Source organism: Gymnoscopelus microlampas, assembly GCF_963454915.1.
Source record: "Gymnoscopelus microlampas genome assembly, chromosome: 14".
Classification (NCBI taxonomy): domain Eukaryota; kingdom Metazoa; phylum Chordata; class Actinopteri; order Myctophiformes; family Myctophidae; genus Gymnoscopelus; species Gymnoscopelus microlampas.
Window position 1 is genome coordinate 4,165,790 of NC_139951.1, and position 23,539 is coordinate 4,189,328.

Sequence of the window (23,539 nt, forward strand, 5' to 3'; positions counted from 1 at the left end):
ATAATTATAAAATAAATGTAAATATAAAATCTGATATAAAATTGAAACATGCAGCTGATCGATGCGTTTCTGCGTCTACGTTTGGACAGGGATTTTTGTTTATCTTTGTCATGTGGCCAGGGATTCTTTTTAAAAACGGAGGACTAAAATATCCGTTTAGTAAAAGATCCATGTATGTTTAGCCAAGGCCTAAGTCACGGCTGCCAGAGAGAAATAATAACAAGCCACAGCTCACAATCAATCAAAGCTGCCAGCTATATAGGTAAATGAGGAAGAAGAGAAGAGAGACAATAAAACAAGTTAAGAGAGAGAAGGTAGAGAGAAGGTTTGATAATGGAAGCACACCGCATCCTGGCTACGGCCATTGGTCTGCTATTGATGAGTTTAATGCAGCAAAATCAGCTCCTGTTATATTTGCTGCTGACCCGGAGTAGGAGCCGGTCGGCGGAGAACTACGCGCGTCTGCGACTTGGGCTTGGAGCGCCAGACTCCACATGGCTTGCGCCTCTCCCCCCCCCCACCCAGAAGCACCGCGCTAGACAATGACACATGCGCAAAAGAACAAATGTATACCAGTCTGATACCAGTGCGTTTACATGGGCAATGTAGCCCGATTCTATCGGTATATACCAGCCCTTCAAACCCGAATGAAATTTCATTCGGATCAGACCGGTATAGCCATACCGATGCGTTTACATGAGCATTTCTATTCTGAATGAGCATTCATTCCGAATTGAAGTGGAATAAACCTGTCCATGTAAACGCAGCCATTGTGAGGAAAGCTTTCCTGGTCCTGAAAAGACAAATTGGTTGTTTTAGAGTTAGGCTTCAGGTTGGGGTTAGGATTAGGCATTTAGAGGTGAGGTTTAGGGGTTGGGGTTACAATTATATGCTTGATTTAAGCTTAGTTACTCACCTTTGTCACGCTTTGCTGTATGAGCTTGTAGATGCACACATTCTGGCTTCTTGTTTTTTTTTAATTTATATTTGTCATCCTAAAATGTTGATATCCTCACAAGTGCAGTAATACAAACGTGTGTGTGTGTGTGTATGTCTGTGGGTAATTTTGCTATATTCTTAAGAGCTGAATGTCTGTGGTGCCTTTGTTAGGTGCTGTTGGCACGGGTCCTATCTAATGAATGATTGACTGATTGATGTTTTCATTGACGGAAATGCATATACATGACAATGCATATTCAATTCGAATGTATCTATCAAAAGGATAACACCCCAAAAAGCTTCAGAGCATATTTCCATTGTGGTCCATTGAGCGCTAATGTGTGGCAATTATCTGTCTGTCTGTCTGTTTGTCTGTCTGTCTAATTATGAATCTAAAGTGTCGGGTGTCTGTGTGTATGTGTGTTGGTCCTGCCCTAATAAGTGCCCATATGTTGTACCTGGTTATTTTTCTGTTTTTGTGCGATTTGTGTATGCACAGCTGCCTTTAACTGTGTGTGTGTGCGTGTGTGTGTGTGTGTGTGTGTGCTCACACGTGTCGTGCGCTACAGTTAGACAGGGCAACAGTCCATTCAAACCGGGAAAGCATGCGTGTCATTTTAGATTTTTTTGCATTGGTACACACACACACACACACACACACACACACACACACACACACACACACACACACACACACACACACACACACACACACACACACACACACACACACACACACACACACACACACACACGTATGTGTATGTAGCAACATACGTTTTTCAGAAAACTAAAATCTAAAATGACACAAATGCTATCCCTGTTTTAACCAGTGGTGGAAGAAGTACTCGGATATTTTACTAAGTAAAAGTACCAATACCACAATATAAAAATACTCTGTTACAAGTAAAAAGGCCTGTGTTCAAAATGTTACTTGCGTAAAAGTACAAACATTTTGGCATCAAAATATAATTGAAGTACCAAAAGTAAAAGTACTAAAATGTTTGAAAATAGACGATCTACACACTCACTTGAGCTTTTAGATCGGCTATTTTCAAATAGCCTCTGTATAACATGGGGCTAAAGTGGTATGTTTTATAATATAATAGTTTATATCTGCAAAGTAACTAATGGAGATACTCCAGTAAAGTAAAAAATACCTCATGACCACTGCTTTTAATGGGTAAAATGTGGAATATCTTTCATGCTGTCTTATTTGCCGTTCCGTTTCTCAGCATGTGGGTAATCTCATAATTTGATTTATCATCTCGTTTCACAGGTCCAGACTGCTCCCTCACGGTGCCGTCCACGGAGTCCTTCTGGGTGCTGCCCAGCGTCAAGCCCTTCAGCACGTCCCTGGCCAGAGCCTCGCACAGGACGGTGGTCCAGGACAAGATCATGTGGGTGGTGGGGGGCTACACCTTCAACTACAGCTCCTTCCAGATGATCCTCAAGTAAGTCATGGGGCCCAGAAAACACTGGGGTTTTCAAAGTGGGGGGGGGGGGGGGGGCGTCAGGGCGCCACTTGAACCCCAACTTCCCATAATTTGGGGGTTGAACATTCGCCAGAGATAGTCGATTGCGACGTGTTGTGAGCTTGTAGATCGACCTATTTCTGGAGAAGACATAGGGGTAGAAGGAAACGATAGCAGACCAAGTACATTTGTAACTCAGGGCTGGTTAACTAAGAATTGAGTCTAAGGTAGTGCCTAGGGTAGTTAATACCCTCACAAAAAACATGTAGTAATCCTGGTCACTATACTGCCTCCCCCTGGTCAGCCGGGGCGCCTGATGGAGGGGAAGGGAACTGGTTGGAATAACGTGTTCCTTCCACGCGCTACGTCCAACCAGGGAAACTCCCCCCTGTCAGGTGACAAGAAGGTCAGTTGGCTCTCATGCATTGAAGGAGGCATGAGCTTGGCTCTGGGCTCCCTAGAAAGGCGGGAGGAGTGTAGTGCCCAGGATCACTTAGATAATTGGCACCGGGTGAAAAAAAGGGTTACAAAATCGAGGGATACAAATTTAACAAATATCTTTATTAGCTTCACAGTTTTTACATGAAATCAGTTAGACATTTTGTATTTTTCCATTTTCTCCCTTTTCCCATCCCTCCCCCCATATTGTTATTGCTGTCACATTTTCCTTTAAAAAAAAAATAAAGACAAACAATTCTGTAATAAATGCAGTGGAACAAAGAAATGTACCTGACAAAAACACCAAAACATGATTTAAAATTTGATATGGACAATGAAATGTAATAGAAAATAAATAATAGGTATAATTTAAAAAGAAAAGTTCACAATAAAAGTAGGAAAAAATAATGAAAAAAATGTTTTTTAAAAAAGACAGACAAAAACAAAAAATACACACACAAGATGAATTAATCAGATGCAAACGTGCCACACGCCCTTGTAAGCAACCCAGAATGCTATCATAAATCGCTGTCTACCATTCACATATCTCACCACAGACATATAGAGGTCTAGATCCCTATTTGGTCAAAAAATAATAGTAAATAGAGAACAAAGAGAAAAAAATAATTTAGCCTGTTGGAAGCACTGTTAGACTCTCAAAATAAGTAATGAATGGTTGCCAGATAGAAAAGAACTTGTCTGTAGACCCTCTGGTTGTGAACTTAGAGGGATACAAATTTAGAGGAAAAAAAAGAATTGAGGCTTTTAAGTTGTTTAGAGATTTTCAGAAAATTGCAAAAAAAACGCAGATCTACAAGCTCTTGCTTGTAAGACTGGCTATATTAGCTATTCACATTAGTTATTATTATTATGTTTGGCTATGGCTATTTAGGGGTCCTTTTGGGAATTGCTGAAGGAGGGCATTGTCTGCGATCGTGTTTACGCACAGGCATTCATTATGGGGAACGCCTCCCCATAGAGATTCATTTACCAAACGTGCAAAAGGATCTCTGAGATCAAACTCTGTCCTCTTGGGGTGTATCGTTCCAGTGGTGCAATAAGTACTCTAAGGTTTTTACTTACGTAAAAGTATCAATACGGCAATGTAGAAATACTCTGTTACAAGTAAAAGTCCTGTATTCAAAATACAGGACTGGTATAAAAATTAAAGTACCAAAAGTAAAAAAAGTTCTCATTATGCAGAATGTCCCATTTCCCATTTTCAAATGTATAAACACTTCTGAAAATAGCAGATCTACAAGCTCACAATGCGTCACAATGCGTCGCGATGTGCTATTTTCAAATGGCCGAAATGTATATAGGGCTGATGTGGTTAATGTATGTTCTGTAATAATAATCAAAATCCACAAAGTAACTAGTATCTAAAGTTTTCAAATAATTGTAGTGCAGTAAAAGTACAATATTTGCCTCTTGAGATGTAGTGGAGTAGAAGTAAAAGTACTGAAAATTGTAATTGAGTACTTGAGTAAATGTACTTAGTTACTTTCCACCGCTGCATCGTTCCCCAGGTAACGATAGAATAGAGTCCAGGCACACAGCAGCCTCGAACTGATGTTTCAAAGCCGAGCTACAGTACACTGAACGTCAATTAGTTCCATTCGGAGTTCCCTCCCCGACAGATCTGACGGCGCGTGAAAGAGCGAAAATACCTTCTGGAGCTCAGTGAGGACTTGGAAACCATCCTGAGACTCTTGTAATTAATCCCATGAGCGACACGCACAGACGCACAGTCGACTGTTCCAATCTCCTGCGAGGTCTCCTTGATGGTCTCTGCCACAGTGTTTCTTGACAGGCTGATTTTTAGCAGAGGTCTGTCTCTTCTCTAGACAGCCCAGCTCATGCATGCTGTGATGAAAACCCCCCCTGAGAGGGATCTCAGTATGGCTTCCATGCAGCAGATATTTAGTTGGCAGTAATCAGTGGTGGAAAAAGTTAAAAAAATTTTTTTACTTAAGTAAAATGATCGATACTGCAATGTAAACATACTTTGTTACAAGTAAAAGTCCGGAATTCTTTTTTTACTTGGGTAAAAGTACAAAAGTATTGGCATCAAAATATAGTTAAAGTACCAGAAGTAGAAAGTACTCATTATGCAGAATGTCCCATTTCACAAATTTTTCAAATGTATAAATATCTTTTGAAAATGGCAGATCTACAAGCTCACAATGCGTTGCATTGTGAGCTTGTATATTGGCTGTTTTCAAATGGCTGAAATGTATACAGGGCTGAAGTGGGTGATATATGGTTTGTAATAATCAAAATCTATAAAGTAACTAGTAGCTAAAGCTGTCAAATAATTGTAGTGGAGTAAAAGTATAATGTTTGCCTCTGACATGTAGTGGAGTTGAAGTAAAAGTACTGACATTTTTGAAAACTCTGGTAAAGTAAAAATGATACTTAAGTGCAGTACTTGAGTAAATGTGTTTAGTTACTTTCCACCTCTGGCAGTAATATAGCTGCTGTTGACAGCTCCATCCTCTTGAACACAGATTGCAGTTTCTTTTGCACAGAGCTGCTTCGAGCTCGTTTAACTTTTTGCCTTCCGAGTCGTCCTGCACACTCGTCATATTCTCCTCCGTGTGACGTCTCTTGACTTGTTTTATATTGTACTATTGTATCGTTATTCCCTGAAGAAGACCTTTCCAGGCCGAAACGTTGGTTTCATTTCAATAAGTCCTGCATCGTGACTACGAGTGTGCGGCCTTTTCTTTACTTTTATAATGTAGTATTTTGCCACAACCACTAATTAGCATATCAAAAACAGGTTTGCTGTTGACCTTACAGAAAGAAAAAACTATCTTTGAAATGTAAGGTCGAATATTGCGAATTATCAATTTTATTTGCCTATAATGACATGCCCAAAATAGCAATGCCATGTTGAAAGTTGTTAAACATATGTTTTTTTTTTCAGCTCGGCTATTCTCCCTATTTCAGAACATGTTGAAAATGTTGAATTCTTTGCCTGTAAGGACATGGCCAAAATATGTCTGCCAATGGTTAAACTTGTGTGTTTGTTCCACAGCTACAACCTGGACAGTGGGGTGTGGAACACCGTTCCCATCAACAGTGGCCCTCTGCCAAGATACGGACACTCCCTAGCTGCTTATCAGGTGAGCACACACGCACACACACACACACACACACACACACACACACACACACACACACACACACACACACACACACACACACACACACACACACACACACACACACACACACACACACACACACACACACACACACACACACACACACACACACACACACACACACACACACACACACACGTTGTTATGTCTTTCTTCCAAGGCCAAACAGTAGGGGTTGACATTGACAGGGACGCAAAAAAAAGAGAGAATCAATCAATCACTCATCCGTACAGGTTTGATTGCGACATCACGCTACCAACCAATGTTGTCGTGATGCTTTTCCCCCCTCTTTTCTAAAAGCATGTTGTCTAAACATGGCATGACTCTGTAAGACGGAAGTTCTCAAACTATGGGTTCGGGCACCAAGTGAATTTCACACTCTTGAAGATGATTAACAACTTGTTGTGGTTTTATGGTTTAATACGGTTTTATGAAATCTTGACAGTTTGTCAGCAAAACCGTGTCATGTGACATGTCACACCAGTAGCTGTGATTAGAAATAAAATGTATTACAACAGACCCAAGTTGCATTAGATTACATCTCGTCTCAAGGGCCTGTAGTGTGCAGCCATCTTGTGGCGATAGACTGTAATAGCATCCTCTGTCTGCATTTCAGTTAAACAGCTGTCATCTCTGGACAAGTAAAGCGTTGAGAGTTTCTAGATCTGTAATTATATTAATTTGAAGTCATATTGTCCAGCCCTAGTCTCAACTACAGTTGTTTCTCAGGCTATGTGATTTGCAAGTGATGTTTTTTTTTGTGCTAACAATAGTGTAAACAATAATTTTACATCTTTCGTTACTAGTCACTTGGACAATTAAGATTATTATTACGAAACATACATTAACCACTTCATTGTTTGGCATTGTTTGGCTATTTTCAAAAGATTTGTAAGCATTTAGAACATTTACATTTATGAATATAATGTCATTTTGTCCAATCTGTATGTTATGTTAATCCAATATAACATATACAATTGGGATGGTTGTATTTAGTCTCCCTGCTCTTCTATTGAGACATTTCGATTGTGTCAAAGGTCATTGAAGGTCAAATTTTGAATACCAGACTTTTCCTACATTGCAGTATTGATACTTTTTCTTAAAGGGATCGTTCACCCCTAAAATGACTTTCTTTCTATCGATTAGTCACCCCATGGAGACTTGAATTGATGGATATTTTTTGTTTTTGTCGCATTCATAAGGCAATAATTTGATGACCGGCAGCGGTTCCGGCAGGAGACACAAAGAGTCTCCTTTGTGTCTCCTACCGGAACCGCTGCCTACCGGTCTGCTGGTTATCACATTATTGGCTTAGGAATGCAACAAAAACAAAAAATATCCATGAATTCAATGTGAGTACTTTCTTCCATCACTGTTGACAATACAGCTAATTGTGTGTGTGTGTGTGTGTGTGTGTGTGTGTGTGTGTGTGTGTGTGTGTGCGTGTGCGTGTGTGTGTGTGTCTCTCTCTCCCCGGCAGGACGACATCTTCTTGTTCGGCGGGAAGCTGGAGGCCGGCTCGGGGAACGTGACGGACGAGCTGTGGGCGTTCAACGTGCCCAGCCGCACGTGGCAGCAGAGGACCCCCGTCCCCGGGGGGACCCCCCCGGGGAGTAGCCCCAGCGCGGGGGGGGCCGCCCAGGTGTACGCCGTGGAGGGCCACACGGCCCACTGCGTGGTGCTGGAGGGCGGCGAGGCGGTCATGGTGGTCATCTTCGGCTACTCGCCCATCTACAGCTATGTCAGCAACGTGCAGGAGTACAACCTCAGTAAGACACCCCCCCACACACTCACTTCCTGGTTCCCTCCCATCATTAATCCATTAACACATTCCTTGCCAGAGGTTTTTTAACCCATTAAGACCTGAAGCCGATTCTACATGTCTCCTAAATCTCAACAGTATTCTGAAAAACCTATGTTTCTATATCAGTGGTGCTCAATCTTTTTCATGTCAAGGACCCCCAAAATGATATGTATTTGGCCGCGGACCCCCATCAAAATATGTTGTTCCAGGGACCCCCAGAAGCAAAGATTTGAGTTAAAAATGTTCGCTTTAAAAATATATGTATTCAAAGATTTGTACACATTTTCACGATTTTTCAAAAATAGCAGATCTACAAGCTCATAGCGCGGCACTCGGTGCCGCGCTATGAGCTATGGCTGGGCTGGGCTGGGCTATTTTTGAATAGCCCAAAGTGTAAAATAATGCTTTTTAGCTCAAATCTAAAAATGACACAGTTCCAGGTCTTAATGGGTTAATCCATTAACACATTCCTTGCCAGAGGTTTTTTAAAACAGGGTACAGCCAGTGCCAGCGTTTTAACATTTTTTTTTACCTTTTCAAGTAGTCACAAAATATCTTCCGTGATCACCGTCCTCACGGTGATCCCCTCATTACACACAGGGGTCTCATAGAATAAAAAAAAAATAATAATAATACGATCGTGGTAATCCGTTCCATAATTGCAGCCAGTTGAAAATAGCATGTTTCACCAAAAATACATAGTACTAAAAAAAAAGTACACAGGAGCCGAGATACAGGGTTTTAAAGGGATAAGTTAACAACAAGCAAACATCTTTATTTCAAATCTTTGCTTCTGGGGGGGTCCCTGGAAAAAAATCATATGATCAACACGGATCTGTTCGATTTTTCATATCCCACCCTGATTGGCTGAGATTTGGCTTCCAAATATTGCAGGAGAGGCTTGTTTTGAACAAATGCTTGATTATACAGCTCTTGTTATAATATGAGTAACCTATAAGTAGAATATGAGAATATGAGTAAGTCATGTATCAATGTTTCCAGGCAGTAAAAAAATAATCACTGCCATCATGCACGTTTCCAACACGTGTGAGCTTCCTGTTTGTCCCGTTGTCCGGGGAAACCACATAAACTATGAGAGAAAAACATGTCCATAATGATGTTTGTATCCATTGTTATTGTTGTTGTTGTTAGCAACCGTGGTGGAAGAACTGATGAAGTTTTACTTAGTAAACGTATCAATGCCACCAATGTCAAAATACTGTTACAAGTAGAATTTGACCAGTGTTGGGCAAGTTACTTTTACAAATTAACTAGTTATAGTTACTAGTTACTGCTCCAAAAAGTAACTAGTTACTTTACTAGTTACTACGTTATGAAAGTAACTAGTTACTTTAGTTTACTTTTTTTTTTAAATAAGAAAATAAATAAATATTAATATAATAATATAATATATATATTAAATATTTCCAAATGATGTTGATAGGCTATACATAACGTTTATTTGTTTTTTTCTTCTCTAGAAGTATGTTCTTTCACATCTGGATGTAATGATCATTAGACTCAGAGCAATAACCCACCTATCTCCCACATTCCCTCCCCAGTCAGAGTTATCAGTTTGAATGAATTTGATGTAATTTGCGTATGTGAGTAAACTTAATTTAACTGTCTAAACCTTTTTTTATTTTAAAAGAAAAAAACTCTCACACTTATGCCAGTGTGCGAGTGATCGGGGAGGTATCGCCCACGCACACGCGCACACACACACACACACACACACACACACACACACACACACACACACACACACACACACACACACACACACACACACACACACACACACACACACACACACACACACACACACACACACACACACACACAGTTTTAGTGTTGCTCTGTGGCACAGTGAGAGAAAAGACCATTGTAGCAATTGTCATTATGAAATGTAGTGGAAAAATTGTTTCCAGTGAGCCAACAATGCACAATATCAGCACCCTGACTCTGTTTGACCAGAATGGAACAGAGCCTTCATTAGTATCATTGGTAACACCTGTGAAGGAAGTAAGGAAGAGGCCCAATGTCTTTCCAATGTGGCTGCTGTGCATAGAGCCTATTGTACTTACAGTAAAGGGATAGTTCACCCCCCCAAAAAATATGTTTTTCTACCGAGTCACCCCATGGAGACTTGAATTCATGGATATTCTTTTGTTTTTGTCGCATTCCTAAGCCAATAATTTTAAGACCAGCGAACCGGTAGGCAGCGGTTCCTGTAGGAGACAAAGGAGACTCTTTTTTGTCTCCTACCGGAATCGCTGCCGGTCATCAAATTATTGTTTTATTCAAGTCTCCATGGGGTGACTAATCAATAGAAAAAAAGTAATTTTGGGGGTGAAGTATCTCTTTAAGTACAGTACCTGGGTAAATGTGCGTTCTAGCACTGGTTGAAACTGTGTGTGTGTGTGTGTGTGTGTGTGTGTGTGTGTGTGTGTGTCAACTCTTCAGGGCAGAACACGTGGACCATGCCAGAGACGCGGGGCGCGGTGGCACAGGGCGGGTACGGTCACACCAGCTCCTACGACAGCGCCAGCGGCAGCGTGTACGTCCACGGAGGGTACAAGGCCCTGCCCGCCAACAAGTACGGCCTGGTGGACGACCTCTACCGCTACGAGGTCAACACGCGCACCTGGTGGGTACACAACGCACGCACGCACGCACACACACACACACACAGCTTCTTTTTTTAACCCATTAACTCTTTGACTGGCAGAGTGATAGTGTAATAATATCACCCCACTACCAGAGAAAAAGAGCGATTTTTACTGTACATTTGACAAATCATAGAATATTTTCCGTGACCTTCCGTGATCGGCTGGTTACACGCACGGGGTTCCCGTAGTATTGTGGAAAAATGATTATCTGCTTGCGGCGATCCATTGCACGCACAGCTGTTTTCAATCAGCCCGGTTTTTGCCATAAAGCAAGAGGGGGACGGAGATATGGCCGTTTCCCTGCAGGAAATAAACAGGAAGTAAAACAAGCTTTTATTTTGTAAAATGACGTCATTTCTGCTTCTCTCATTCGCTCGCCGTGAAGGGACCATCTATAGTCTAGGTAAGAGCGCCATCTGGTGGAATTAAAAATAAAAAAAAAGACAAAAAAGGATGCGCTTCCTCGTCGTTGGCAGGGTGAGCCGTGGCAGAATAGACACTATGCACAGCAGCTATTATCACTTCCTTCACAGGTGTTACCAATGATAGTAATGAAGGCTCTGTTCCATTTAGTCTAGCACAGTGGCTCCCACGACCCCCATAACTCTGAGAGTGTACAAATTTGTACACTCTCAGAGTTACACACCTGTAAGGGGCCATTTGGAAGCCCATGAGGGTCCTGGACCCCAACTGTAGACCCACTGGTGTAACAGAGTGTTTCCAGTGAGCCAACATGCACAATATCAGCACCCTGACTCTGTTTGACCAGAATGGAACAGAGCCTTCATTAGTATCATTGGTAACACCTGTGAATGTCTTCATAATATGGCTGCTGTGAATAGAGCCTATTCGACGCTCTAGCACGTCTATGGCAGTCAAAGAGTTGAAGGAGTAGTTCACTAAAACAAATCTTATTTTCTTAACTCTTTGACTGCCAAAAACGGGAATTCCCGTCCGATGGTACTATGGTTATCATGGCCAATGACGGAAAAACGGAAATTATTTAAAAAAAATAAAAAATAAAAATAATATATATATATTTTTTTTGGTCTTGTTTTTTTTTGTTTATCTCAAAGCAACTAGGAGATAACGCTATCAAAAAAATGCTGCTCCATTCACTTCAATGTTAAAAATCAAACGGAGGAAAAATGCACCATTTTCCTGGCACGACACAGCCTGAAATAAGTCTGGCAATGAAAGAGTTAACAGTTACACACCTCATGAAGCCTTCCTAAGCCAATAATTCAAACACTTTAGCACAGGGGTCTTCAACAGGGGGTCCGGGACCCCTAGGGGGTCCTCAGAGTTACTACAGGGGGTCCGCCAAATCTTTGTGTGATATATATATATTTTTACCATAACCACTTGAACTCTATATCATCCCTTTTCTGAGGAGCACTTTAGCCAAAAATAGCCGATCTACAAGCTCACAACGCCTCGCGCTGCGAGGCGTTGTGAGCTTGTAGATCGGCTATTTTTGGCAAAGAGCTATCGGTGTAGAGGGAAAAAAGAGCAGACCACGTAAACAAAAAAAGTTGAATCTGAAACACAATTTTATACAATATAGAGGGGGTCCCTGCTTCATCTCTCTCTCAGCTAGGGGGTCCTTGGGCTGAAAACGTTGAAGACCCCAGCTCTAGCAGCACTTCAGTCACCGTTCAGCCGCTGCCTCTTTTTTTCAACATGTTCCCATAAGTATGCAAACATGACACTTTGTGTGTGTGTGTGTGTGTGTGTGTGTGTGTGTGTGTGTGTGTGTGTGTGCGTTCGTTCGTTCCAGGACCATCCTCAGAGAGAGCGGGTTCCCCCGGTACCTGCACTCGGCGGTCCTCCTCAGTGGAACCCTGCTGGTGTTCGGGGGGAACACCCACAACGACACGTCCCTCAGCAACGGAGCCAAGTGCTTCTCCGCCGACTTCCTGGCCTACGACATCGGTAACAACAACGCTCTTCGATACGCTCACGTCTTGTTGCTGTCGGGCAGAAACCTCTTATCTCAATATTTAAACTACTTGTGTTTACGCCCTACTACAGCGTGACCCAAACATATCAAAAGTAGCAGATATACAAGCTTTTTAGCTTGTATATCTGCTCCTACATTTTGTATAAAATTGTGTTGCAGATGCAACTTTTTACTGGATTTCATAGATAGCTTCATTGACCTGTTTAACCCATTAAGACCTGAGGCCGATTTTTTCTTAACATTCTAAATCCTAACGCTTTAAAAAAAAAATATATATATATATTCAAAGATTTGCACAAATTTTCACGATTTTACAAAAAATAGCAGATCTACAAGCTTGGCTACAAGCTTGTAGATCTGCTATTTTTGAATAGCCTAAAGAAATCTAAAAGTGACACAGATGCGTTCCTGGTCTTAATGGGTTAACAGAAATATCATCAGTGTTGTGTCAATTCCTTTTTTTCGTTTTGGTTTTGTTGACTTATCCTTTCTATTAGACATTTCAGACATTTAACCACTTAAACCCTCAATACTTAATCTTTGACTCTGTCTTTGTCAAATGGCTTTGGCAAATAATAGTCGATCTACAAGCTTGTAGCTCTGCTCTTATTGGCTGTTTTTTTTCCCCTGTCTTTTTGGCAAAGTTGTGGGGGACTTGTATTTACTAAAATAGCAGATCTGCAAGCTCACAACGTTGTGAGCTTGTAGACGGGCTATTTATGACAACGAGATTTGGTGTACATGGGAAAAAAACGGCCCAAGTACAGAGCCAGGTCCAGTTTACGAAGTCTAGAGCATTGGTTCTCAAAGTGGGCTCCGTGGACCTTGAGGGGGTACCAGGGGGTCCCCAGAAAAATGTGTTAATAAAGCGTCACAACAATTTTAACCCCTTTATCCATATTTTATACTTTGGCTATTCAAAAATAGCCTAAAAAATATGCCTAAACCTAACCTTATTCCTAAACTTAACCTCAGTAAAACTATTCCTAAACCTAACCTTATTCCTAAATGTTTTGAAAAATCTTGAAAATGTGTGCAAATCTTTAAACCTTTTTTTAAAAAGGCGAACATTTTAAACACAAATCTTTGCTTCTGGGGGTCCCTGGCACAACATATTTTCAGCAGGGGGGTCCACGGCCACATGCATATCAATTTGGGGGTCCTTGGCACGAAAAAGTTTGAGAACCTCTGGTCTAGAGTGTTTGAGTGGTTAGATGAGTTGTGTTGGTAAAAAAAAACCTTGTCTTTATTCATGTATATAAATGTGTTGTTATTTCCTGCAGCGTGTGATGAGTGGAATTTCCTGCCCAAACCCGACCTGCATCGAGATGTCAACCGCTTTGGACACTCCGCTGTGGTCAGCAACGGGTCAGTTCTGCCTGCATGTGCACCCAAAACATACGTGTACCACACACGGACGCACGCACACACACACACACACACACACACACACACACACACACACACACACACACACACACACACACACACACACACACACACACAAACACACACACAGATGGGATTCACCATCTAATACACCTGTAATCAAGGCTTTACGCAGCCTTTCACGAATCAGACACTGGTCTATACTTTAGTTATAGTATAGACCGGTTAATTATATACTTGTGACGCTGTATGATCAAGTAGGGCGTTAACATATAGAGATAAGAGGTTTCTGCCCGATAGCAACGATATAAAGATGCATCTGTATGATTAAAAGAACGCTCGCCCCAAAACATGCCCTCTCGGGTCAAACCCAGTGACCTCGGAACGGTCGCCACCAGTTATTCCTAACCGTAACTTCAGTAAAACTATGCCTAAACCTAACGTTATTCCTAACCGTAACTTCAGTAAAACTATGCCTAAACCTAACGTTATTCCTAACCGTAACTTCAGTAAAACTATGCCTAAACCTAACATTATTCCTAAACGTAACCTCAGTAAAACTATGCCTAAACCTAACATTATTCCTAAACATAACATCAGTAAAACTATGCCTAAACCTAACGTTATTCCTAACCGTAACTTCAGTAAAACTATGCCTAAACCTAACCTTATTCCTAACCGTAACCTCAGTAAAACTATGCCTAAACCTAACATTATTCCTAAACGTAACATCAGTAAAACTATGCCTAAACCTAACCTTATCCCTAAACGTAACCTCAGGGAAACTATGCCTAAACCTAACCTTATCCCTAAACGTAACCTCAGGAAAACTATGCCTAAACCTAACCTTATCCCTAAACGTAACCTCAGGGAAACTATGCCTAAACCTAACCTTATCCCTAAACGTAACCTCAGGGAAACTATGCCTAAACCTAACCTTATTCCTAAACGTAACCTCAATAAAACTATGCCTAAACCTAACCTTATTCCTGAACGTAACCTCAATAAAACTATGCCTAAACCTAACCTTATTCCTAAACGTAACCTCAATAAAACTATGCCTAAACCTAACCTATTCCCTAAACGTAACCCCAGTAAAACTATGCCTAAACCCAACCTTTTCCCTAAACATAACCTCAGTAAAACTATGCCTAAACCTAACCTTTTCCCTAAACGTAACCTCAGTAAAACTATGCCTCAACCTAACCTTTTCCCTAAACGTAACCTCAATAAAACTATGTGTAAACCTAACCTTATTCCTAACCCTAACCTCAGTAAAACAAATACAAGAACAGCTGGGTGGGAGCCGTCCGCGAACAAAATGGGGGCGAGTGTGTTTTGGGGCGAGCCTGATGGCCTGACAGTCTAATATCTCCCCCGAGTGATAGGGATATCCCTTTGGCTTAATGGTTAAGATGTTGGCTTTCCACGTGGGAGACCCGGGTTCGAATCCCGGGCGTTACATATATGTATGTATATATCTAACCTCAACCTGCTCTCTGTGTTGTTGTGGTTGTTATTAGGTCCATGTACGTGTTTGGGGGTTTCTCCAGCATGCTGTTGAACGACGTGCTGGTCTACAGACCCCCCAGCTGCCGCGCCTTCCTGGGGCCGGAGAGCTGCGCGGGGGCCGGCCCGGGGGTCCGCTGTGTGTGGAACAAGGGCCGCTGCGGCCCCTGGGAGCCCAGCATGGCCGACGAGGGCCTCGGACCCGCAAACTTCTGTCCTGCTAAAGCTGGTGAGAGAAAGAAAATCCTCGGTAAACACTTAACTTAAAGGTCGGGTCTATAATGCAGTTTTTGGTTGCGGACCCCCATCTGAAAAGGATTTGTGCCAGGGACCCCCACAAGAGATTTATGTAAAAAAATGTTTAACTTGATCCATATAAATGGAGAAAGTCAATAGGCTCTATTCAGAGTAGCCATATTATGAAGACATTCACAGGTGTTACCAATGATACTAATGAAGACTCTGTTCCATTCTGGTCAAACAGAGTCAGGGTGCTGATATTGTGCATGTTGCCTCACTGGAAACACTCTGTTACACCAGTGGGTCTACAGTTGGGGTCCAGGGACCCTCATGGGCTTCCAAATGGCCCCTTACGTGTGTGTAACTCTGAGAGTGTACAAATGGAACCAAATGGACCCGTAATGGGTCCATTTGGTTCCATTTGAACCTTCATTAGTATCATTGGTAACACCTTTGAATGTCTTCATAATATGGCTGCTGTGAATAGAGCCTATATGGCTGCTGAGCATAGAGCCCACTTTTTCAACATGCAAACTAAAGACTATGTCTCTCTCTCTCTCAGCCACGGTGGACGAGCGGTGCTATCGTTTCTCAGACTGTGCCAGCTGCACGTCCAACACCAACGGCTGCCAGTGGTGCGACGACAAGAAGTGCCTCTCCGCCTCCAGCAACTGCACCTCCGTGAGTCTGCCACCGGATGGCACTGTGGTGCTTCCTATCTTTTTTTTCTAACCACACACACACACACACACACACACACACACACACACACTCACACAATGTTAGTGAGTGAATGCTGACCGTTATCCCTGTTGAATCTGTGACGGCGTGAGGCTGATGTCTCCTTTCCTGTAGAACATGGAAGTTGTACAGGACATGTTCTTTTTTTGTTTAAGTCATTTGTTTCTGGCCTTTTATTGTGTTGTTACAACATTATAGTTGGATTATAGTAGGCCTACATTAGGAGAAGGATGCTGAAGATGTCGCTGCCGCGTGGCTTTAGGTAGCGCTGGCGTCTCCTGTCCTGTAGAAAGTTGTAACAGGACTAGCCCTGTCCCCGACTAAGAATTTATGTAGTCGAATCTGATTGGCCAAATGTTGCCTATAGTCGACTAGTAGTCGAATCATGCAAAGAAATAAAATACAAATGCAATAGCGGATCCTTCCATTTGGGCTGTGGGGGGTGCTTATTGTCTGATTTAACATATTCTTACTTGGTTTCTCCCAATACATCATGATATACATCCTATTTTTGGCAAACTATTAGGTAATTAATATAACAAATTAGGTAAATCTCTCAGTCGAATCATGCTTGATTTTGCTTGATTCAACTGAGGGATTGGCAGTGGAATCAGACTCCCTCGATCGATTAGTCCAGTGGTTTTCAACCCTTTTCATATCAAGGCCCATTATTTATTCGGCATTTGAACCCAAGACTGATGTGGTACCATTACGGCTTAAGAGTTAAATTATTGGACCCTTACGGGTCCATTTGGTTTCATTTTACACTCTCAATAGTTAAAGATCTATAAGGGGTCCATTTGGTTACCAACTCTCCATCATTTAGCTGCGGACCACCTGGGGTGGTCTCCGGGACCACTGGTTGAGAACCACTTGATTAGTCGACTATTCGACTAATGGAGGTCGGGCCTAAACAGGACAGGTCTTTTAGACGTGGTGTTGATTGATGTCTCTCCTCTCTCCCCTGCAGAACGTGAAGAACTTCACCCAGTGTCCGGTGAGGAACGAGCAGGTGTGCAGCAAGCTGGCCAACTGCAAGAGCTGCTCCCTCAACCTCAACTGCCAGTGGGACCAGAACCAGTCGGAGTGCCACGCCGTGCCTGGTGAGACCACACTACTATTTCATTTACTTCATTTCACCTTCATCGGTGGTGTTAAGTAACTTAAGTACATTTACTCAAGTACTGTACTTAAGTCAAACATTTGAGTACTTTTACTTTTCTGGAGTATTTCCAAATGTCAATGCTTTTACTTCTACTCCACTACATCTCTTAACCCCTAATTGCTCACAGGTTCTCATTGCAAACAAGACCGCAAGGACTTTCATGAACGACCTGTTAAAAGGAATTATCCTTTAATCCGGGATACGCATCTACAAATGTCTTCTAAATCCTAACTGGTTCCTGAAAGTGACTGGTCATAATGCAGTATACGCTCAGCGAAACGGCACATTCTAACTACCATATCTTAGTCAATTACTGTATTATAAGACACTTTATAACTGACTAATTTATGGTAGTTATAATCTGCTGTTCCGGGGGCACGGTGGCGCAGTTGGTAGCGCTGTCGCCTCACAGCTCGAAGTCCTGGGTTCGATTCCCGCCGGGGACACTGTGGGCGCGTCTTCTCCTCCGCGTCATCAGCGCCCATACCCTAGGTGGGGTTGGCGAAAGGGCCTCTCTGTGTGGAGTTTGCATGTTCTACCTGTGTCTCCTAGGGTAGTTAATACCCTCACAAAAACATGTAGTAATCCTGGTCACTATACCGCCTCCCCCATGACAGCCGGGGCGCCTGATGGAGGGGAAAGGAACTGGTTGGAATAACGTGTTCCTTCCACGCGCTACGTCCTACCAGGGAAACTCCCCCCTGTCAGGTGACAAGAAGGTCAGTTGGCTCTCATGCATTGAAGGAGGCATGAGCTCGGCCCTGGGCTCCCTAGGCTGGTGGGGGGAGTGTAGTGCCCAGGATCACTTAGAAAATTGGCACCGGGTGAAAAAAGGGTTACAAAAATCGTGGGATAAAAAATAATGTAAAAAAATAATGTGCTGTTCCACTGAGCTGTAATATGACGTTTTGCATACTTAAAAACATTTGTAGCGACTGTTCTGAAGCCTTACACATGCATTATAATGCATTATAAATGCGATTTTATCATGCATTTACTTTGACAACCACTGGCTTAGATCCCACTTTTTTTTTCCAAAGTTGACTTTCTTCTGCGATTTGCAATCTTGAAGCTAAAAAAAGGATTCCTTCCGGTCGGCTGTTTTCCATCACAGCTCTGTCACAGAAGCCCGCTCTGACATCTTCCCTGAATAAAAAAGTCAACAGAGTAGAATAGAATAGAGTGGATTCGGTGGAGAAACCCCCTGGAGAGCTGATGCTATCTGATTGAAGCGTGTCAGTAAAGAGCATCTGTATGCCAGACGCACGTTGGCTTTTGTAAGGAAAAGACATTTTTTTTTTTTCCATGCGGCTCGTGTCTGACCCAGACTGCTGTGGAAGTCTTGGTGAACGATGCCACAGTGTTTGGCATAGGCTTATAGGCAGCCATATTGTCACTTCCTTCACAGGTGTTACCAATGATACTAATGAAGGCTCTGTTCCATTTAGTGTAGCACAGTGGTTTCCATGACCCCCATAACTCTGAGAGTGTACAAATGGAACCAAATGGACCCGCAAGGGTCCATTTGGTTCCATTTGTACACTCTCAGAGTTACACACCTGTAAGGGGCCATTTGGAAGCCCATGAGGGTCCCTGGACCCCAACTGTAGACCCACTGGTGTAACAGAGTGTTTCCAGTGGGCCAACATGCACAATATCAGCACCCTGACTCTGTTTGACCAGAATGGAACAGAGCCTTAATTAGTATCATTGGTAACACCTGTGAATGTCTTCACAATATGGCTGCTGTGAATAGAGCCTATTTGCAAAGACTCGTTTTGGCAAAGTCCTGACAGATGCACAGTCTGGTCTTTGGTATTTGCAGAGACAGCGCTTTGTAAGGTCCTGACCATGTTTACCAGGAACAAAAATAGCAGATCCACAAGCTCATAGCGCGGCACTACGAGCTAGTAGATCTGCCATTTTTGAAGAATTTTGAACATTTGTGCAAATCTTTGAATACATTTTTTTAAGCAAATTGTTTTACTCAAATCTTTGCTTTTGGGGGCTCCCTGGAACAATATGTTTTGATGGGGATCGGCGGCCAAAAACATCGTTCCAGTAGGAGACACAAATTAAGGAGACTCTTTGTGTCTCCTACCGGAACCGCTGCTGGTCATCACATTATTGGCTTAGGACAAAAACAAAAAAATAGCCATGAATTCAAGTCTCCATGGGGTCACTAATCGATGGGGGGAAAAAAAGTATTTTTGGGGGTGAACTATCCCTTTAATTTCCAGAACCGTATATAGAAAGATGACGGATTTGAAAAAAAAACAGGCTTCAAAACAGGTCTGGAGAAACCAAGGGTGTCACTTTAAGTCCATTCTTTTTTACCGCCTATGGAATAAACGCAGAAGCATCCGGGAGCCAAACCGAGTTCCCGTTTCTACACAAAACATTTGGTGGTGCCCCGCACCGAATGGTTTCCCAGATTGGCTAAATAAATGCCTACATTGCAAAATTGTGTGCGTTTTTTACCCTGGTTTAGCCCAGCAGTGCAGCGAGGGGTGGAGTCAGGTGGAGGAGGCGTGTCTCCGCATCAACGCCAGCAGGGAGAGCTACGACAACGCGCAGCACTACTGCAAGAACCTCAACGGGAACATCGCCTCGCTCACCTCCACGCAGCAGGTGGACTTTGTGCTGGAGGAGCTGCGCAAGCTGCAGCTGCAAGACCAGGTAAGGACCACCGCCATACTACTGGAGCTACCACATTACAACCAGGGCTTTTCCAAACCTTTTCAGCCACAACTTTTTTTCCTATTTTGAAAAAAAACATTTTAACACATTAACCGCCAAGAACGTAGTCCTACGGTCCGTTAAATCCAACTGTTAAGCGCCGAGACCGTAGTCCTACGGTCCGGGTGTTTTTTCCTTTTTTTCGATTTTTTGTATGTTTTTGAATTTTCTAGGGGGACCATTTTCAGTGTAACACCACCGGAAGTGACCCGGAAGTAATATCCCGTTTTTTGTTTCCCGTCGGCCTCCATTCTAAGTGGGACACTCAAACCATTATAAAACCTGTGTAGTTTTTCCTCCTCGCATTTCCCATGTTAACATAAACGGTCAGAACTCAAACATGGCGGCTCCGTTTGACTCGCGGTCTGGACTAAAAGACGAAGCAACATGTGCAGGTTGTTTACAAACAGTCCATCGCGGATTCTAAAGGATTTTAACGGGGCCTATGGCGACTTGAAAAAAACAACAATAAAACCTTGGCACCGGTGAGTTCATTATGAGATTAGCCCTTGGCGGTGGATGTGTTAAGATAGTGTAAAGGCAGCTCTCCACCGCACCGATTTAGTCCCGACTCGGCGGCGGGAGGCGTTGGAAAGCGTCTGCTGCCGACGACTTGTTGTCGGATAGCGCCGGGTCCGTCTGTTACGGACCTCTATCGAACCCGACGATGAGAAACCGAGCATGTCCAGTCTTTGGGCTGACTGTTGAGCCGCGGGGTAGCCTAGTGAAGAGGGGGGACAGAAGGGGGGTAAAGATTTGGTCCGAGCTGGCTTCGGCGTTGCCAGATTCTGTGAGGGAAATAAAGCGACCAGGTCAATGAAAATAAGCCCAAAAGAAGAGACCATTTTCACCATTTGAGTCCTATTATATCAGCTATTTTCAAAAAGAACCTTGAAAGCAAGCCCAAAAATAGTTAAAATGTTTTTCAAAGCAGTAAAGCATGCCAAAAAAAGTGTAGGCCTAAGGGGTATGGCCCTCTGTGTCTGTTGAGTTGTAGAGTGTGTGTGTGTGTGTGTGTGTGTGTGTGTGTGTGTGTGTGTGCGCGCGTGCGAGATATAAAAAAACTGTGCGTCTCCAATATTTGGTGAATCGAAGAAGTAATCAATAGAATAGTTGTCAGTCCCAGCCCTAGTTGACCGACGTTGTCCTATGTGTCCCCCCCCCCCCCTTCTCTGTAGCGTCTGTCCCCCTGGGTGGGCCTGAGGAAGATCAACGTGTCGTACTGGGGCTGGGAGGACATGTCCCCGTTCACCAACAGCAGCCTGCGCTGGCTGCCCGGCGAGCCCAGCGACAGCGGCTTCTGTGCCTACCTGGAGGAGCCCCAGGTGACGGGGCTGAGGGCCAACCCCTGCACGGCCACCGCGCACGGACTCATCTGCGAGAAGGCCGTCGGTGAGTTCCTCCGCAACAACAACAACATGACCACGTATTGAGAGCTTGGCTAGTAGATAGGCTCTATTCACAGCAGCCATATTATGAAGACATTCACAGGTGTTACCAATGATACTAATGAAGGCTCTGTTCCATTCTGGTCAAACAGAGTCAGGGTGCTGATATTGTGCATGTTGGCTCACTGGTAACACTCTGTTACACCAGTGGGTCTACAGTTGGGGTCCAGGGACCCTCATGGGCTTCCAAATGGCGTGTAACTCTGTGAGTTACACACCTGTAATATGGGGGTCGTGGAAACCACTGTGCTACACTAAATGGAACAGAGCCTTCATTAGTATCATTGGTAACACCTGTGAATGTCTTCATAATATGGCTGCTGAGGTTCCGATTCTACAAAATGTCTTCTAAATCCCTTTTTTTTTTGTTGAAAAAACATATGTTGCTATGTCAGTGGTTTTCAAACTTTTTCATGTCAAGGACCCCAAAATGTATATATATTTGGCCGCGGACCCCATCTCAAAATATTGTGTTCCAGGGACCCTCAGAAGCAAAGATTTGAGTTACAAATGTCCTCTTTAAAAATACATGTATTCAAAGATTTGCACACATTTTCACGATTTCTCAAAAATAGCAGATCTACAAGCTCGTAGCGCGGCACTCGGTGCCGCGCTATGAGCTTGTAGATCTGCTATTTTTGAATAGCCAAAGTGTAAAATAATGCTTTTTAGCCCAAACCAAAAAAGTGACACAGATGCGTCCCAGGTCTTAATGGGTTAACAACACAATGACAACCGCATTGAGAGCTTGTAGATTGGCTATTTTCGCTGTGCAACATGCTTCGATAGACCAGGGTTCTCACAGTCATGACATTCCGTTAATGTTACTCGCATCGAAGCAATTATGTTGTGTTTCTGCATCAAATAGAACTACTCCTAATCTAAGATTCCATCAAAGCCAATCATTTTTACACGACCCTCTCTGGTATTGTTTTTTTTTTGTCGGAAATAACTACTAGGCTACACTTGGTTGTTAAAGTCAAGATGAAAACAATATAATTTGGATTAAACTGATTGGGAATCATTTGTGACACAATTTGACTGGGAGACAGTCATCTAGCATTTTTTCATGTCATATGAAAGCAATCATAGCAAAATAATGATGTATTGGTTAACACGATTGAGTGAACAGTTTTGAAACTACAGCTTATAGAACTGAAGTCAAGTTAAAACTCTTAAGTAGAGAAAACACCACTTGAATTAGCGGTTGCTAACTCTAACCTTATATCTTAGCTACTGTACATGTTTATGCATTTATTTCATGTTTACATGTCGATTTAAGCTCTGACATTTATGTCAGACATACTCTAATATGTGAAGAGTCTAACTGGGCTGTTATCTCATTTTCCGCTTTCCTGAAGAAGGGGCAACAGCGAGATGACTGTCTCCCAGACAAAAACAGTCAACATTTTTTTTGATCGATTTTTAATCGAATCGTGACGCCAAGAATCTGAATCGAATCGTGAGATAGCAGACGATTCACAGCCCTAGTGGCGACTCTGAGAAGTTTAACCCCTTGTCTCCTCTCTTCCTCCTCCCCCTCTCCAGGGAGTCCCAGCCAGAGCAGCCGTCCCTCCTGTAAGAAGCCGTGCGCGCTGCACACCAGCTGCACCAACTGCACCAGCCAGGCCATGGAGTGCATGTGGTGCGGCAGCACGCAGCGCTGCGTGGACTCCACCGCCTACATCATCTCCTTCCCCTACGGACAGTGTCTGGAGTGGCAGACCGGAGACTGCGTCGGTAAGACGACTCACCGTAGACCCTCCGAAAAAAAAAAAAACGCGATTATGCGCATAATTATGCGGGGGGGCCACTTTTTTTTCCCATAGGCTCTATGCACAGCA

At 43.0% G+C, this 23,539-nt stretch overlaps 1 protein-coding gene across 3 annotated transcripts in view; it reads left to right on the forward strand.

The window, feature by feature from the left end:
- atrnl1b (attractin-like 1b) overlaps positions 1 to 23,539 on the forward strand; it is a 172,560-nt gene that overhangs the window by 26,178 nt on the left and 122,843 nt on the right. For all 3 annotated transcript variants that reach the window (XM_084079482.1, XM_084079484.1, XM_084079483.1), the window contains 12 exons: positions 2,219 to 2,393; positions 5,896 to 5,983; positions 7,506 to 7,794; positions 10,296 to 10,479; positions 12,282 to 12,436; positions 13,748 to 13,832; positions 15,377 to 15,591; positions 16,165 to 16,283; positions 17,314 to 17,446; positions 20,000 to 20,187; positions 21,426 to 21,639; positions 23,244 to 23,435. In XM_084079482.1, coding sequence (XP_083935608.1) covers positions 2,219 to 2,393; positions 5,896 to 5,983; positions 7,506 to 7,794; positions 10,296 to 10,479; positions 12,282 to 12,436; positions 13,748 to 13,832; positions 15,377 to 15,591; positions 16,165 to 16,283; positions 17,314 to 17,446; positions 20,000 to 20,187; positions 21,426 to 21,639; positions 23,244 to 23,435 — 2,037 coding nt within the window. The remainder of the gene's footprint in view (positions 1 to 2,218; positions 2,394 to 5,895; positions 5,984 to 7,505; positions 7,795 to 10,295; positions 10,480 to 12,281; positions 12,437 to 13,747; positions 13,833 to 15,376; positions 15,592 to 16,164; positions 16,284 to 17,313; positions 17,447 to 19,999; positions 20,188 to 21,425; positions 21,640 to 23,243; positions 23,436 to 23,539) is intronic.